Source organism: Fulvia fulva, chromosome 4 (genome assembly GCF_020509005.1).
Source record: "Fulvia fulva chromosome 4, complete sequence".
NCBI classification, from domain to species: Eukaryota; Fungi; Ascomycota; class Dothideomycetes; order Mycosphaerellales; family Mycosphaerellaceae; genus Fulvia; species Fulvia fulva.
Genome location: NC_063015.1, coordinates 3,124,416 through 3,140,804, shown reverse-complemented (window position 1 = coordinate 3,140,804; position 16,389 = coordinate 3,124,416). Strand labels below are relative to the sequence as shown.

At 48.3% G+C, this 16,389-nt stretch overlaps 3 protein-coding genes across 3 annotated transcripts; 1 reads left to right on the top strand and 2 right to left on the bottom strand.

Annotated features, from left to right (window-relative positions):
- Nucleotides 1–3,858: 3,858 nt before the first annotated feature.
- CLAFUR5_04656 (uncharacterized protein) lies at nt 3,859–5,343 on the top strand (the record flags this gene model as incomplete). Its single annotated transcript, XM_047903804.1, has 1 exon — nt 3,859–5,343. One exon carries the CDS (start codon nt 3,859–3,861, stop codon nt 5,341–5,343), a length of 1,485 nt encoding a protein of 494 aa, XP_047761518.1.
- A 368-nt stretch (nt 5,344–5,711) lies between these two features.
- On the bottom strand, nt 5,712–6,646 carry CLAFUR5_04655 (COP9 signalosome complex subunit 7a; the record flags this gene model as incomplete). Its single annotated transcript, XM_047903803.1, has 2 exons — nt 5,712–6,352; nt 6,409–6,646. The coding sequence occupies 2 exons, from the start codon at nt 6,644–6,646 to the stop codon at nt 5,712–5,714; spliced, it is 879 nt and encodes a 292-aa protein (XP_047761408.1).
- A 448-nt stretch (nt 6,647–7,094) lies between these two features.
- CLAFUR5_04654 (uncharacterized protein) lies at nt 7,095–7,619 on the bottom strand (the record flags this gene model as incomplete). Its single annotated transcript, XM_047903802.1, has 1 exon — nt 7,095–7,619. One exon carries the CDS (start codon nt 7,617–7,619, stop codon nt 7,095–7,097), a length of 525 nt encoding a protein of 174 aa, XP_047761409.1.
- Nucleotides 7,620–16,389: the final 8,770 nt, after the last annotated feature.

Sequence of the window (16,389 nt, the reverse complement as noted above, 5' to 3'; positions counted from 1 at the left end):
TAAGAGTTAGTCGCGCGCGGCGCTCGATACGTTAAGTATTCGCGCCGCCGCCGCCCCTAGGGTAACCGGTGCCCTATAGCCTAGCTATAATATAGTAATACGCCTTCTTAGCGTCTTAATCTAGGGAGAAAGAGAGAGCACTACGCTACTTTTGCGCTAGTACGAGTTGGGAATTTCGAGGAGTCGTAATGTCGCGATTTCTAGAGTCTTAAGCGGTACTAAATATAGTAGCGTCCTTAATATAAGCTATCGAAGTGTTACGAGACTATAGTACGAGAGTATAAGGGTATAGTATTAACGAAGTCGATAGCTAAAGAGAGAAGAGAGTCTAAGAACAAGGCCTATACTTAAAGGCTAAGGTGTCGGGCGTCGGTATCGGGCCGAGCTTAGTCATCCGGGTCACGTGATTAGGAGTTATATAATCAGATTCGAATCCTTTACTTACGGAGCGGCCGTAACAAGGCTAATCTAAGCGATATATATAGCTATACTCCCCTAGCCTCTAGTATTACGGTCTAATAGGATATATCCGAGGGAGATATTACCGCTATACTTAGGAAGTTACCGGTAAAGAAAGCCCCGGGGCCGGATAGGATCCTAAACGAGCTACTAAAGAAGTATAGAGATCAACTAGCCCTAGTAGTTATAGCGAACGTTAACGCCTACCTATAGACCGGATACTACCCGATAGCTTTTAAACAATCGACGACAGTAGTCCTACGTAAGCCGTAGAAGGAAGACTATACGTAGGTGAAGTCGTACCGCCTAATTACGCTCCTTAATACTCTTAGGAAGGCGCTTAAGAAGCTAGTTATAACGAGACTCTCCGAGGCGGTAGAGGAGTACTCCCTACTCCCGGATACCTAGATAGGTACGCGCCTATAGCGATCGACGCTATCCGTAATAGAACTTATAACCTCTTAGGTAAAGGCTATCTAGTATAGGAATAGGGACAAGGTAGTATCCTTACTTAGCCTAGATATATCGGGAGCCTTCGACTACGTGTTATACCCGCGGCTACTCTATATCCTAAGGTCGAAAGGACTCCCTAAGTAGCTTATTAACTTCGTACGGTCCTACCTCTAAAACCGTAGTACGTCGATCCTAGTCGGTTAGTATAAAAGTCTATTTTAAGTAGTCTATACTATAATTCCGTAAGGCTTAACGCTAGTACCTATCCTATTCCTCTTCTTTATAGCGACGCTACTCCTAGCCCTAGAACCCTAGAATACCGCTACGAGCGGCTTCGTAGACAATACGAACATCCTAGCGTAGTCGTCCTCGACTAAGGAGGACTATAGGCTACTAGAAGAGAAGTATAAGATCTATAAGGGCTAGGCTAGGAGATATAGGGCTCGGTTTACCCTAGAAAAGTACAATCTAATACACTTTACGCGCCGGCTACGGTTCTATAATATATAAGCTTCTATCTAGATATAGGGGTATACGACTAACCCGGTAAACTAGCTTAGGATCCTCGGACTATAGGTAGACCCGGCGCTACGGTAGAGGAAGTATATATAGGTAGTATTACGGAAAGCTAAACAGAATATAGCATTATACTAGAGGCTTACTACGTCTATATAGAGGGCGGACTTTCGGTAGTTACGACTTCTATATACGGCTATTATACGGCCAGTCCTTACCTATAGTAGCTAAGTATAGTCCTTAGGCGAGAGGGCCTACTAATTAAAGGGACTCGTCGCGCCGTTAGCGAAGATCTAAAACTAATGCCTAAGGAAGGTCACTAGGGTATATAAGTCGATACTAACGAAGATGCTTAAGTACGAGACTACTATACCGCCGATCGACCTATATATCTAGGGACTACGGACCTCCTACTAAGGCAAGTCGGTATAGTACCTAGTATAGAAGGTCATCGCTAGTATAGTCGTAAGGGCCCGCGAATTAGTACTAGCGTATAAGGGTATCCGACCCGGAAACGAGCCGAACTACTAGGTAAGGGACGAATAGCTAGTACTATAATAGGAGGGTAAGAAATCGCTTATAGAGCAACTATAGAAAGAGAGGTAGAACAACTAGGTTATAGGGTATAGTAGATGCCCTTAGCTAGCGGGATAACCTAAGGAATAGTTAGCTATAAAATCCACGGTTAAGTACCCCCCGAAGCTTATCTACTACCGCCTTACGAGGGTATAGAGTAGTATAGTAACCTAACTACGAAGCGAATATATCGGCCTCTAGGGGTACCTATTATAGAGGAAGGTTCTAGAATATACGAATACTAGCTATCCCTACGGCTATTACTCCTAGAATGTACGGTACGTACTCCTCGTCTATCCGAGGTAGTCGCTAGGAAGAGGGGAGTAGATAGTAAAGGCGAGGAACCGGACGATTAGGGTACTTCTTAATAACGTTAAGGATCTACGGCGTATTACAAACTAGATACTAGAGAAGGGCTGGCTAGAATAGTACCGCCTAGTAGGAGTAGTATAGGAAGAGAGGATACGGCGTAGCGCGACGAGACCGGCTAGGAGCGGGGGCTAACGGGGTAGTAATATAGACTACGTACGTTTAGAGGGAAAGCTAATCTAGATAAGGAGGAGTCGGGGGCGGGAAGGGTTTTCACCTATTCGGGTTTCCCTTTATATATAACAATAGATATATACCTATATAGGCCGAATAGGGTCCTAGAATAGGGGAATAACAAATCTATCTCTATCTATCTATTCACTATAGCTTAATAAGGTCTCTCGCTATAGCGTCTCCTACCGTATACGCTTCTTAGATTTCCTTAAACGTTAAGTAAGTAGGCTCTATTAGGTCGTTACTTAGTTAGTAAGGGTCTATATACTTCTAGATATTTAGAGACTCTACGTAGAGCTCTAGCTAATAGTCGGATTTATCCTATTAGTTATAGCTCTTTAGAACTACGGTACTTAACGGTAGGGTACTAGTTACTCCGTTTTTAGTAGTAGCTATAACTATAGATAGAGATTAGAGGCTAGGAAAAGCTCTACGCGGGTTTACTAGGCCTATAGGGTACTACTATACTAGTTATAATAGTGTTTTATAACGATATAAAATCTACTTTAGGGCTTCCTTATCGTAGCGAGTATTAGTAAGCGCTAGTCGGGCTTATAACTACTACGTTAGAAGTATAGGAAGTTATTATATAGGCTTATATAGAGTATTTTAAAAGTAGACTCTTTATTATATATATCTATCTCGAATAGATAAGTATTGCTCTTAAAGAGGCTATAGGTAACTAATTAGCTACCTAATTCTTAGCGTATATAGCCTTAAGTTTTAATAATAGGCTATTACCTATATATACGCTTAGATCGCGACACCTAGTAAGTAGTACTTAAGGATAACAACTATATTACCCCTATAACCCTCTAAAAGGGGCTTAGAAGGTATAGGGTACGAGGTCTTATAATTTTATTATTAATGCTCTTTATAAATATTTAATTTGGAGTCTAAACTATCGAGACAATTAAGGCTAAAGTTAATAGATTTGTGTGTAAAGCTTACCTACCGCATAGGAACGTATTACCTGCCGCATAGGTTTTGCCTCGACACGGAGGTTGCGTACTGGACAGTGTCAAGTAGGGTAGAGCATTGGTAATGCCACGATGATGTTAAGAGTGAATGATGTGTTGTGCGAGGAAGGAAGAGTGCCGAGGTGGGGTGGGTGGGTCTGCATGCAAAGAGCTTGCAGCATGAGAAACACGCTACTACGCGCCGTCCGCTTCGCGTCTTGACCAGCCACTTCTGCGCGATACCGTGTTTACACAGTACTGCAACCAACATCTCTCTACAACATCGTCGCATTACTCGATAAATAATCATACCGCCTCTATCATACCTCGCGACATATCACATACCTCGAACATGCCAGTACAACGCAAGCGCAAGGCCGTTGCTGTGGTGGAAACCGCCAGTAAACAAAGTCGACCGACCAAGGCTCAGAGGGGCATCAAGAGTTTTGGGAGTATCGGGAAGGCGAACACAGTCGACAGCGATGTGAAAAAGCGGAAGACACAACATGGACGCGACCAGACGCCTCCTCCAGCGCCGGCGGCGAAGGTCGCAACCACAGCACAGAACAAGAGGAAACGCGCCATTGACACGGAAGACGATGAAGACGAGATCATCGTCAGCTCCAAGGCTTCCACTTCTGCAAACGACATCTCGTCGAATGTAATGTCTACACCACGGAATAAGCGCATCAAGAACGTAGCGCCTCCCTCGCCAGCACAAACATCTACCCGAGGCGCCGCAGCGCTGTTCGACAACCTGAAGCTCGACGCGAATGCACGAGCGATTCCTTGCGCGCTCACGCAGCAGAAGCTCTCATACGAAACGCCTCCAGACACACCGAAGCACGAGAAACGCGACCTAGATTTGAGCTTCCCGGTCGAGCTCGAGAAGCTTGAAGATCTTTATTCCTCTTTCCTCAAATCACTTCATCTGTACTATTCGCATCATGGTAGCGCTTCGCCAGTCGAACTTGGAACACTTTTGCCATCTCTATCGAAGCATTGGAAAAAACGAGCCGTGAAGTTGGAGGATGTACAGCGAATCTTGGCCGTGTCGGACCAGAAGCAGCGCAGCTTCACGCTACAAGATTTCGGACGTGCAGGAATCTGCCTCGTGCGGACCGAAGCTCAAGGCCGAGCCTTGAAGCGATCATCAAGTTACATCGATGAAGATGAGCTCAACCGGAAGTTCGAGGATGCATTGCAGAAATCATGGTATACATGGCAGCACAGCGTGCCAAAGGAAAACCGGACAGCATCCGTGTTCCTAGATCAACTACCACTGCTCGAAATCACACAAAACGAAGCCACAGCAAAGGCAGCACCCATCTTCGCCCGCGGGCAACAACGACTGGCAGACCTCAAAGCAGGCGTAGCAGCAGCAAGAGCCGAAGCACCGAAGCCGTCGTCAGAGGAAGTAGCGGCGATCAAATCCGTGAAAGCAGCGCAAACACGAGGCACAGCACTTCTAGATCGCATCCTAGCCAAGCAGAACCTGTCCTCCGGTCTTGCGTCCGGACCCACGAAAGAGCAATTGGAACGAAAGTCGGCTTTACATCGACTTGACGACGTTGCGAGAGTGCTGTCGCTGCTGGTAGGCACCAAAGAACGATGCAGTCTGAGCATGCCGGCGATAACGCAACAACTGCAGCAAAGTCTGAGAAATCCAATCAGCAGGGATGAAGTGGATCGGTGCTTGACGCTGCTTGATAAGGAGATCGCGCCCGGGTTTGTGAGAGTCATCCAGAGTGGAGAAGTGAAGGGCATTGTCATTGTCCGGAGTGCGAGTGTCGGACTTGCAGAGATCAGAGCAAGAGTGGACAGGACTTTGGCATGAAGGGCCCATAAATGTCGACGATGACGCTGTTGATGTACGTGCGCGCTCTTAGATTTTGATAGCCGATGTAGCCTGTATCGTACAGATATGTTTGTGGTTTGCATTGGATCCAGCGAATCAAGGCTCGACCAGATCGTGACGTGCCCTACGACCATGTCTCCAGGCATCATCACTCAACCTCATGATGCATGTGTGAGCTATACCACGTTCCTCCAGCAGGCTTTACTTGCTCGCCATAGCTGGTGCTAGGCTTTACACTGTGCCTGACGCAAGTTCGCTCTGTTTGTGCTCCACCTTTGGCAGCCTCCAGTGCATGCTCAAGTGGCAGCGCGGCTACATTTCCGTACTCATTCCTCCTCTCCAACGCCTCAGCTCTTCCCACTGCTCCCTCTTGTGAGACGCTGCAGGATATTCTTACCGCCCTTCTTCACGGCGCCAGTGACCTTGCCATCATCCAAGTCCATCATGTCGCCGTCTTCCTCGTCATCATCCTTCTTCGCACCTCGAGTATTGTGACCACTCCTGCTTGCCCCAGAACCACCCAGAGACATTGTCGAGCCCTGCTCACCCGCATCCGTCACGGCCTTGATCTGTTTCTCGGTTCTTGACTCCCGCTTCGCACGTCTCTCGGCGTCTGCTTTGACCTTCTTGATCTCTGCTTCAAGCTCGGCGAGCACCCAGTCGCAGCGTCCAGACCATGCTGCCAGCTCGGAGATCATGGACTGGACGCTGCCTGGAGCGAGGTCGCGGAGGGGTGCTACGGAGGTGATAACGACGGTCTGAGAGGCCGGATTGAGAGTTCCGGTGATGAGGTCGCTGTACATTGCTTGGGTGATGAGGTGCTCGAGGTCGACGGAGGAGGTGAGGTCGAGTCGGGTGCAGAGGGACTGGTAGCTTAGGTTGGAGGTCCTTGAGGTGGCTGAAGACTGTTGCGATGCGATGGTGAGTATGGACAGTTGGCGGAGTTTGAGGGCTTGGGCATCTGACAGCTCGGGAAGTCCTGGTGTTGCTGTTGAGGGTCAGTCTGCGGTCAGGAAGGATGGGGTCGTGAGTGCGATGACGGACCTTTGTATGTCTCCCAAGTACCCCATGCGAAGCACTTGAGGAGCTCGTATGAGCTGCCATGTTGCTCATTGCCTGCAAGGGCTTTGATGTTCGGCTGTTGTAATAGTTCGGCGAAAACATATGTGTTCTGTGCTGAAGTTGCCTGTGTGATGAGGCCGGCGGCGGCTCTTGGTGCTGTTGCTGATTTGGCAAGCGCGACAAACGGTGCGAGCGCGTTGATGGCGCGTGAGGCGTCCATGTTGAGCCTGTGTTGAGGTGAAGTGTCTGGGTTGAAGTGGGATGGAAACAACAATGGATGTGTCGAGCCCAGTTGTGTTTGATGATGCTCCAGGTTATCGGAGGCAACCTTATCTTAGCGTGGTGGTCCGAGCTCTTCCGAGCATTCTAGCGATGCCCTTCTGCACAGTCTCGGACATCGTACACCGTTGACTGATTCACATGGAGAAAGAGAGAGAGAGAGAGAGAGAGAGAGAAAGTCACGCGCAGCAGTTCGCAAATGCAAGCCATGACACGATATTGGACGCCTTGTATGAAGTTTCCCAATGAGGACATCCAAAGTATGTATCATACCTGCTCGAGGCATTCTACTGACACTAGAAACACATTTACTTTGTACCCAACTGACAAAAGTGCTGTCGATTGCCCATTCCTGCTCTGAAGTCTGTCGTTAGAAGCTACGCAGTGTCTCAGGGAGCCTGAAGTGTTTTTCTGAGTTCGTCCCATGCGCTCGTCCACGCCGCATGCGAAGTGTTGTTTGTCGCCCCAGTCGCAGTGCTGTGCGATGCTTGCTGCTCAACACTCTGGAACAGCTGACGCCGCCGATCCTCATAGCATGCCAATCGGTGGCGTGGGTCTGGCAGACTTGCTGCTGCAGCTTCCCAGAGGGCCTCTTGGCGAGCCTGTGAAGTGCATTGTGGACGTTGGCGGTGTCTTATGCTCTTCTGAGCTGTTCCTAGGTGGCTCATGAAGTCTACCCGACAACGCGAATGAGGAAGATCGGCAGCAGCTGGTGTGTGTCGAACCTGGGTAGTAATTTGGGGGGCGTTTTGCCTGCAGCACTGTTGGCAGCTTACTTGAGCGCCCTGAGGTAGCGGGAAAGGCTCGCCTCGTTTGGCACAAACTGCGTTCTGCTGTTGACCGTAAGCGCACCTTATGTAACAGTCGTTCGTAGCGAAGCAGTAGGTACAGTCCCACCTATAGTTTTGGCACATGCTAGATAGTGGTCCCGTGTCCCACACAATGAGTAGGCGCAGGAAATGGTCCCCATTTATCCTCGCCCTGGAGACCGCCCCAACAATGCATGTCTCGCATAGCACTCTGATGCATGGTCGAAGAATGCATATAGCCTTCAAGAACAATCCAGCAAGAGTCCAGTACCGCACATGCGCACAAAGCGCGATGGTTGCTACGGGCCATCCGAGACATCCGTCTTTTGTGATATGTGAAGGCACCAGTGCCGCGACAAGCACATGGTTGGGAGCGCCTGAGACTGCGAGTACTTGCATGCTGAGACGGAAGCACTGAAACATGTGCACGTTACATCCAGTGTGCGGTGAGCTCTGTCACATCTTGCTAAGCAACACACGGGCTCGCGTTGGAGCCGCACGAGGTGTTCCAGATCCCAATGTCTAGGGACACCACCATCGGACACCACCCTCGGCTACTCGTGCTGCGCCAGATCTCTCTAAGTCTAAGAACTAGACCCTAAATTTTGACCGGATCTCTGATTCGATTGAGCTTCGAGTCCAACCTGCAATCTGCAAGCACTCTAGATTGCGTACAACACCTTGCGAGGTTAGGCGATAAGGGTTAGGATTAGGAATATTAGATAGCGGTCGACGCCTACATTCTATACTTAAAGGGCTTAACCTACCTCCTAAATTAGACCGCGTAGATTAAAGCTAAGTAGCGGGTACGTATTAATATAGCCTTAGGCTCTCTTTTTAGCGTCATTTTAAGCGAGCTATTAAATATATACCTACTATCTTTAATCCCTAAGGGTCTAAGAATAAGTCGGGTAAGCTAGTTACTTTTCGTATATTACAATACTATTAATAATACTAACGTACTTTACTACCGAGCGGGCTATACTACCGAGCGGGCTACTTTTACTAAGAACTATACTACTTCTACTTTAATTACGACGATATCGTAATACGATAACATCCTATAGAATCGTTACTAGGAGGACAATTCCTCTTTAGGTTCTTCGCTATCTAGTAAGTCTACTTACTAGGTACGTACGTTATGACCCGACTTACTATATCGCTTATAGCGTCGTAGCCTTAGTACTAGCCGAACACTATCTAGCGACTCTCTACTCACCTCCTACCTCCTAGTATCCTCTAGAGGTATTAATTGCGACGCCTTATTAAAGGTTAGAGACCCTCTAGACTAAATGTACTTACGCTTTCGTACTTTCCGCTATATAAGGGCCTCGTTAGACTTACGTAGCTTACTAATCTTGCTTTATATAAGAGCTATCTAATACGCTATCTCTCTACTCCCTTTTATAAGCTAATACACCCCTTCCTATAACGAGTTTAGCGATAAACCTACCCGGGCACGTATTTTGTTCGTTACTAGTATCGATTAAGAGTCGAATTCTTTTATAGTTCGTAGTATCTTCGACTCCTAAGGGGTAGAGTCTGGAGCTAGAGGGGTTAGCGTACGTAGCTTGACATTAAGCTTATCTATTACTACCTATAGATTGAATAGAACCAAACTAGCGCCTCTAAAGCTCGATAGGATGTTCTCCTATCTAAATATAGCGTTATAGGCTACCCGGAAGGCGCGTAGGAACTCTACTTTATCGATATAAGTAATACGCTAACGTACTAAGCCCGAGAGCTAAGTACTATATACCTTCTTTAAAGGCGAATAGTAACCTATATCTAATAGCTAGAGTAAGTACGAGGCGTACGATAGTATATATAGGGCTAAGATCTTATATTTCTTATATAGATTCTAGAATGCCTTCGAGTTATAGCTCTCGTAGCTATTAATAATAAGTAGTCTCTATACCCTAGTCGTACGAGCTATAGTATACTTCTAGAAATGCTCTAGCTACCGTATACCGTACTTATTATTAGTCTAGCCGTTCTCTATTAGCCCGATTGTCTAGTCTAGACCCAAGTTGCCGTCTAAGTACTAGGTACTAATATACTATTTGTCTATAAGGATGACGTAGGGTAGGAGCGCTATTCCGTCTATATAGATAGTCTTAATTATTAAGAAGATATAGGCCGTAGGTCAAGTATATAGGTGTATATATGTTATATAACTAGATCACGTAACTAGGGTTTACTAGCCTATAGGCTAGCAAACATCCGGACACCTAGTATCTACCTATACTAACACTAGCGATACTATATATAGATACACGCTATCCTATTAGGTCCTTCTTCGTCTTTTGTATAATCCGCCGTCTTCTACTACTACGTAACTCGTACCTATTTAATATTAATCACTATTACCTATTCTCTATTACCCTATTAAACAACCTTCCTCTTTCTACTATACCTTTCGGAACCCGTAACGACGCTCTAAGACGTAATAACACCTATTATAAACCCTATCTCGTCTAAGTTATAGGTGTCCTAGTTAAGGATACTATACTTCTCCTTTATATTACGTATAAGTAAGAACTACTTCTCGATAGCGTCTAAATCTTCTATTAGGACTCGCTAACGATTAGATCTACGTGTTATACGGACCTTTAGCTTATAATACCGCCTAACAAACCTGTCTATCTAATTAAGACTAGCGGGCTTAAGACCCTTCTCTTATAGTAATAAATCGGCTATTACTCGTATACAAGCCTTTAATAGCGGGAAATCTCTAAGATCTAGCTCGAGTATGTACTTAAGTATCACCCTCTCTTCTAGCTCTATAAGCTTCTTCGAATTGGGCTCGTAGTTACTCCGAGGAGGTCGTCTATTCAATCGATACCCTAGTATAGTTCGAGACGCGTCGTATACCTTTATAGTAAGTCGATTCGTGATTTTCGCGTCGCGTTTCGTAGCCTAGATAGCTAAGGTCAGTTTGGCCTCGTTTAAAGACAATATACGCTATAATAGTAGTTATATAGATAGATAGATATTTCATTAAGCTGTTGTAGTGCCCTTTGGCCTATGCAGCTATGCTATCTTGTTTTTGTATATATAGAGGGGAAACCGTGTTGGTGAAAACCCCTCCTCCTTCCCGCCTGTCTTTTCCTCCTCGTTGTCGTCTTAAATTTCCCTTGTTAGGGGTACGCTAGTGTCATGGGCCTGCCCTGATGACTACCCTATCTGCAACCCCCCTCGCTTCCGCCTCTTGTCTATCCACTCCTCCGTCTCGCTCGCGAGGCTAAACTGCTGGAGGTATCCCTGCTGTAGTATCCACCGAGAGATTCGGCGAATGTTGCCTTTGTCCCTAATAATTGACTTGTAGTCTCTCCTTCCCGCTTGGTGCCTCCAATTTCCCCTGCCTCTCGCCCACTGCGGGCATCGTAGTAGCATATGTTCTGGGTTTTGCGATGGGTAGCCACACTGGCAGGCTGGGCTATAGATGTCTAGTGCGCGTCTTCTGAACAGGTAGGCCCTTAATCCAATGTGTTCGGACCTGATTTGGATCGCTATGCTTGCTTCGGCCCTTGTCAGGTCCCTATATAGCTGGTAATTGTGTCTCTGGAAGGCTCGGAGCGCTATCGGGCCTGTTGTCTTAGGGGGCTTCCTTTTCCAGTCCTGCTCCCATAGGCAGCTCGCTATCTGTTCCGCTAGGTTTTGGGTCTTAGCCTTGCTCCCGCCGGCCTGGCGAGTCCTACGCTCCTCCTCCTTTCGTGCTAGCCATTCGGTGCTTGTCTGTACGGCCGTAAAGGTCGTAAGGTCATCCTCTTTTTGGCTTGTCCTATATCCTGCCCCTCTCCGGTAGCGGCTTTCTATCTTATTCTTTGCCTCCTGGATCGTGGTTTGTGCTAGGTAACCTGTCGTCTTTGCCGCGTATTGAATTCTCATTCCCCGGATGTACTGGCCGATTGGTGGTATTCCTGTCTCCATTTCTACCGTGCTTGTTGACGTTGTCTTGTATGCGCCTAGTACCCTACGTAGGTTGCCTGCCTGTGTCCTGTTTAGGGGTTGCTCTATCCGTTTCGGGATCGGCTTGCCTGCGCCTCCTGTTCCCCAAATCTGTGCCCCGTACAACATAGCTGGTCTGACGATCGCCTTATACATTACTCTTGCCTTGTCGAATGTTGCTCCCCATGTAGATGCCGTAAGCCTCTTTATCGAGGCTTCATTGACTTGCGCTCGACTCTGGGCTTTCTTAATCTGTACATTCCAGCTTAGCTTCGGGTCGAGCCAGATCCCTAGTACTCGTAGCTCCGCTGATGGCTTGGTCTCGTAGCCTTGGATTCTTACCGCCGCCTTCATATTATGGTGTGTTCTCGCTTTACTGAAGTGTATAAGTTGGTACTTTTCAGGGGCGAACCGGGCACCATGCTTCTTTGCCCACTCCTCGCATTTCTTGTGCCTATCTTCAAGGAGGCGACAGTTCTCTTCTGTCGAGTCTGACCAGGCTAGGATGTTTGTATCGTCTACGAACCCCGATGCTGAGGTTTGCGGAGAGGTGAGTAGGGGGATTAGATCCGACATAAATATTAGAAACAGGATAGGGGAGAGAGTAGATCCCTGAGGTATTCCAGTCTCTGCCTTCACCGGGTCGGACGTGTACCTTCCTAGGACTAGGTATGTCGTCCGTTCCTGGAGAAAGGAGAAGACGAACGACGTTGCCCACTGGGGGATGCCTTTCTGCTGTAGGATATGTATTAGCCTTTGGTGTGAGACGTTGTCGAAGGCCCCTGCGATGTCGAGGGATAGTAAGGACGCCGCTCGGTTCCTGCCGTAGTGCCAGAGGGTCTGGATTTGCTCCGTAATTAGCTCCATTGCTGTTAGTGTCGATCGCTGGCTTCTTCCCCCCATCTGTGTTGCTGGGAGTACGTGGTTGTCCTCGGCAAGCTGCGTAAGTCTCTGGGCTACTATCTTTTCTAGGACCTTCCCTATCGTATTTAGAAGTGCTATTGGTCTGTACGACTTGGGCTGAGTATAGTCTTCCTTCTGTGGCTTGCGTAGCACTACTGTCATAGACTCTCTGTACGGCTTCGGGTGATACCCTAGCCGTAGGCACGCGGTAAATAGGTTTGCAAGGCTCGGCGCGATCTCTTCTCTACACTCTTTTAGCAGTACGTTTGGTATCCTGTCTGGGCCTGGGGCTTTTCGTCCCTTTAGCTTACTTATGACTCCTGTTACTGTGTTAGGGCTAACCGCCCAATCCATGTCCAGGGGTTCCGGGTATGTGCTCGGGTCGATGTCCGTAAGGTCTGCCTCTACTTGCGTCGAAAAGAAATGGTCGGCTAACGCTTTTGCCTTGCCCCGGGGCGTAGCCTGGGCAATCCCTTCGCGGTCTACGATTGGGGGGAAGTGAGGGGCTTGTTGCTCTTCAGGTAGTCGTGCCCATTTAGCAAGTCTCCACATCTGTTCCGGGTTTTCTGTAACGAGCCCGATCGTCGCTCTCCAGTCCTGCAGCTTATCGCGTCTTATCTGTGCCTTCTTCTCTTGTGTCGCGTGGCAGTATTGCTCCCACGTCTCTTGGGTGTGCTCCTTCGTCCACTGTCGCCTTGCCCTTCTAGCCTCCCTTACCTTCGTAGAGCATTCAGGGGTCCAGAAGGCCTTCTGCTGCGTTGAGGGCCGGAGTAACGGCGTGTATTGTTCCGCTGCTTGCCATATGACCGAGGTAATCTGTTCCGCTGCTTGATCTAGCTGAGCTGTCGTCTCGAGTTCTCTATGCTGTGGTAGGTTCGCTATTAGGAAGCCTCTTATGTCGTCCCAGCGTGCCTTCTTCCAGTTACGGCGTGGTTCGTTTGCTGGCTCCTCTATCGCCTTCACCCCTAGCGTCGTTTGGATAGGGATATGGTCTGAGGAGGCTTCTAGCGCGTAGTTCGGTCGGCATTGGACTAGTCTCTCTTCAAGTTCTCGTGATAGAAAGCATAGGTCGATCGTGCTTGCACTAGTACGGGCCTTCCACGTCTCTGTTCCCTTTGGTGTTACTAAGGCCATTCCGTAGCGTGCGGTTATGTCCAGTAGCTTCCCCCCTAGAAATGCGTGCGGGGGAGTGAATTCGAGTCCCCACTGTGGGTGGTGGAGGTTGAAGTCGCCGAGGAGTACTTGCTTCGTGTCTTGGCTTAGGGTCCGCTCTAGGTGGGCGAGGGTTCCTAGTTCCCTACTCGTCCGACCCCGCGGTGGCGGGTTGTAAACGTTATGGATCTGGATAGGGCCTTGTGTCGTGTCGATCTGGATTGATGTTATGTCTCCTAGGTTGCCCTGCTGCGGTAGTATAACCTTCCACGACTCAAGGTCTATAGTCTTGCTTACGTATATACATGTCCTCGGGTTGACGCCTCGTTGGCCCGCGATTACGGTGTGGTATCTCCGGTCATTACAAGTGGCTGGGAGTCCTACGTAGGGGTTGATCCATGGTTCCTGTACCGCAATAACGTGGTGCCGTAGCGGGTCTAGCTCTTGTAGAAAGTGGCGCTGGACCTTGTCCCTACTTTTGTTTACGTTGTACTGTACGATAGTGATGTCGTCGTATAGTATCATTCGTTATCCGTGAGGTCCATTTCCGTGCTGACCTGCTGTGTCTCCTGAGCCTGTATCTCGCTGTCCGGCTGGCCCTGGGGCCGCTGGGGCGCCCCAAAGATTCGCATTTGGCCTAGTTCGTTGGCTGCCCGGTTAAGGTGTCGAGGCCGACCGGGAGGTGGATGCGTTTGCGGTTGGGTTCCCTTGTTCGTCTCTTCTGCCCTCTTCCTTTTGCTCGGCTCGAAGCCCTTGTACACGGTAGGTCCCTCCTGTTGTCGTTGGGGGTACCTAGCTGGTGTAGAGATCCTTGCTTGTCTCGCTCGTTCTTGTGCTGCTATTCTAGCCGGGCATTGGCTTGAATACGCTGGGTGCCTTCTGCCGCAGCATGCGCACCTGCTCTCCTTTTTTGGGCATTCCCTTCCCTGGTGTGGGCCTGCGCAGTGAGGACACCTTGGGGTCTTCTCCCCGCATTTTGAGGCTATGTGACCGTACTGTTGGCATTGGAAGCATTGTAGTACCCTGTGGCTGCTCTGATGGATCTCCGTGTCCATTCTCTCGCAGTTCCAGAATAGCCCATTGTCTAATATCTGGTTAGCTTGTTCCGCTGTCTCTACCCAAATAATAAGCGATGAATGCGTCTTTTCTCGGTCTACTGTCTTGTGCAGCCATGCCGCCTTCGTTAGTCGTACTCCTGGGGAGGTGTTCTGGTTCTGTACTTGGAGGTGGGGAAGGTCTTCGACCTTGAATGTCCTAGGGACCCCGTGGGCGATGACGGTATACTGTTGGTGGGAGACTCGTGCCGACTTCGCGACTTTAGTAGTCCACTCCTTATAGGTCTCCAGCTTTCGTCTATCAGACTCTTGTGCGGTAAAGAGTCTTACTACGCCTGTTGCTTCTACCCTCGCCCCAACTACCTCCTTTTGGCCGATTCTGTCGACAATCTCCTTGCTTGTTAGGGCTGCGATTTCTTGTTTCTCCGCCGGATCAGTAATGTATAGGCGTACCGCCTTACTTTCCTTCGGAGGGGGTTGATTCTTGCCTGCTGCTACTGTTGCCCATGTAGTTGGTTTCTGGGCTGCCTTCTGTGTTACTTGTTGGATTGTCTTCGGGATTTGGTATGATAGCGCTTTTAGCGCTCCTAGTAGCTGTGCTATGGTGTTCTTATATGCCCGGGCTGGGTGTTCGTCATCCCCTAGTAAGTTCTCCGCCTCCGTATATAGGGTCGTCCACGCTGTGTTGTTTGTCGTTGGCCTCTGCTTTCTGTATAGTGGGCCTTGGCTTGTGTCCTGGGTTTTTTCTTGGTTTGTTCCCCGGTTTGACTCTTGGTGCAGAATGTTCGCAAGGCTATGGCTCTCGTTGGTTGCCATCCTTCGCTGTTGTTCGGGGTCGCGCTTCCTAATTGGGCAGTTGTCCTCCGCAACTCCGCAATTCTAGGGTCTGCCTTCAGGGGAAGGGGACCTCGGTTTTGGGGTTTTTTTTTGTATCACAATTGCGCCGCCGCCAGCGCAGGCGGGTCGCTACTGCTTGAGTAGATTGCTCGTCTTGATAAGGGCTATCGATTGAATGGTCCTCGTCCTAGTACCCGAAAGAGTCGCTTCTGCCTAGTTAAGCTATCAGTAGTTATATAGCTATATCTGTAGAAGTGGTACAATTCTTAGCGAAAGTGGCCCGCTCGGTAGTATAGCCCGCTTAGTAGTAAAGCACGTTATATATAATTAACTTTGTTAAATAGGTACGGATTAATAGTAGCGGAGTAGAGTAAGACATTAATCTTGAACTTACTAATAGTACGAGTATATAGCAATATATTAGGAACTAATATATTGATTATATTAGATGTCTAACTAAGCTAAAGGAGAGAGAAGGTATCTCCCTATAAGCTAAGTTATTATAGATGCCTTAGGCTACTAGATCACTTCCTAATTGTTGACTCCCTTTAAGATACTAAATCTTAATACTCCTACTTATCTCGTATAAGAGGTTACAGTCTGCTCACTCTCTATTAATAGATAGATAGATTTGTTATTCCCCTGTTCTAGGACCCTATCCGGCCTATATAGGTATATATCTATTGTTATGTATAAAGGGAAACCCGAATAGGTGAAAACCCTTCCCGCCCCCGACTACTCCTTGTCTAGTTTAGCTTTCCCTCTAAACGTACGTAGTCTATGTCACTACCCCGTTAGCCCCCGCTCCTAGCCGGTCTCGTCGCGCTACGTCGTGTCCTCTCTTCCTATACTACTCCTACTAGGCGGTACTGTTCTAGCTAGCCCTTCTCTAGTATCTAGTTCGTAATGCGCCGCAGGTCCTTAGCGTTGTTAAGAAGTGCCCTAATCGTCCGGTTCCTCGCCTTTACTATCTACTC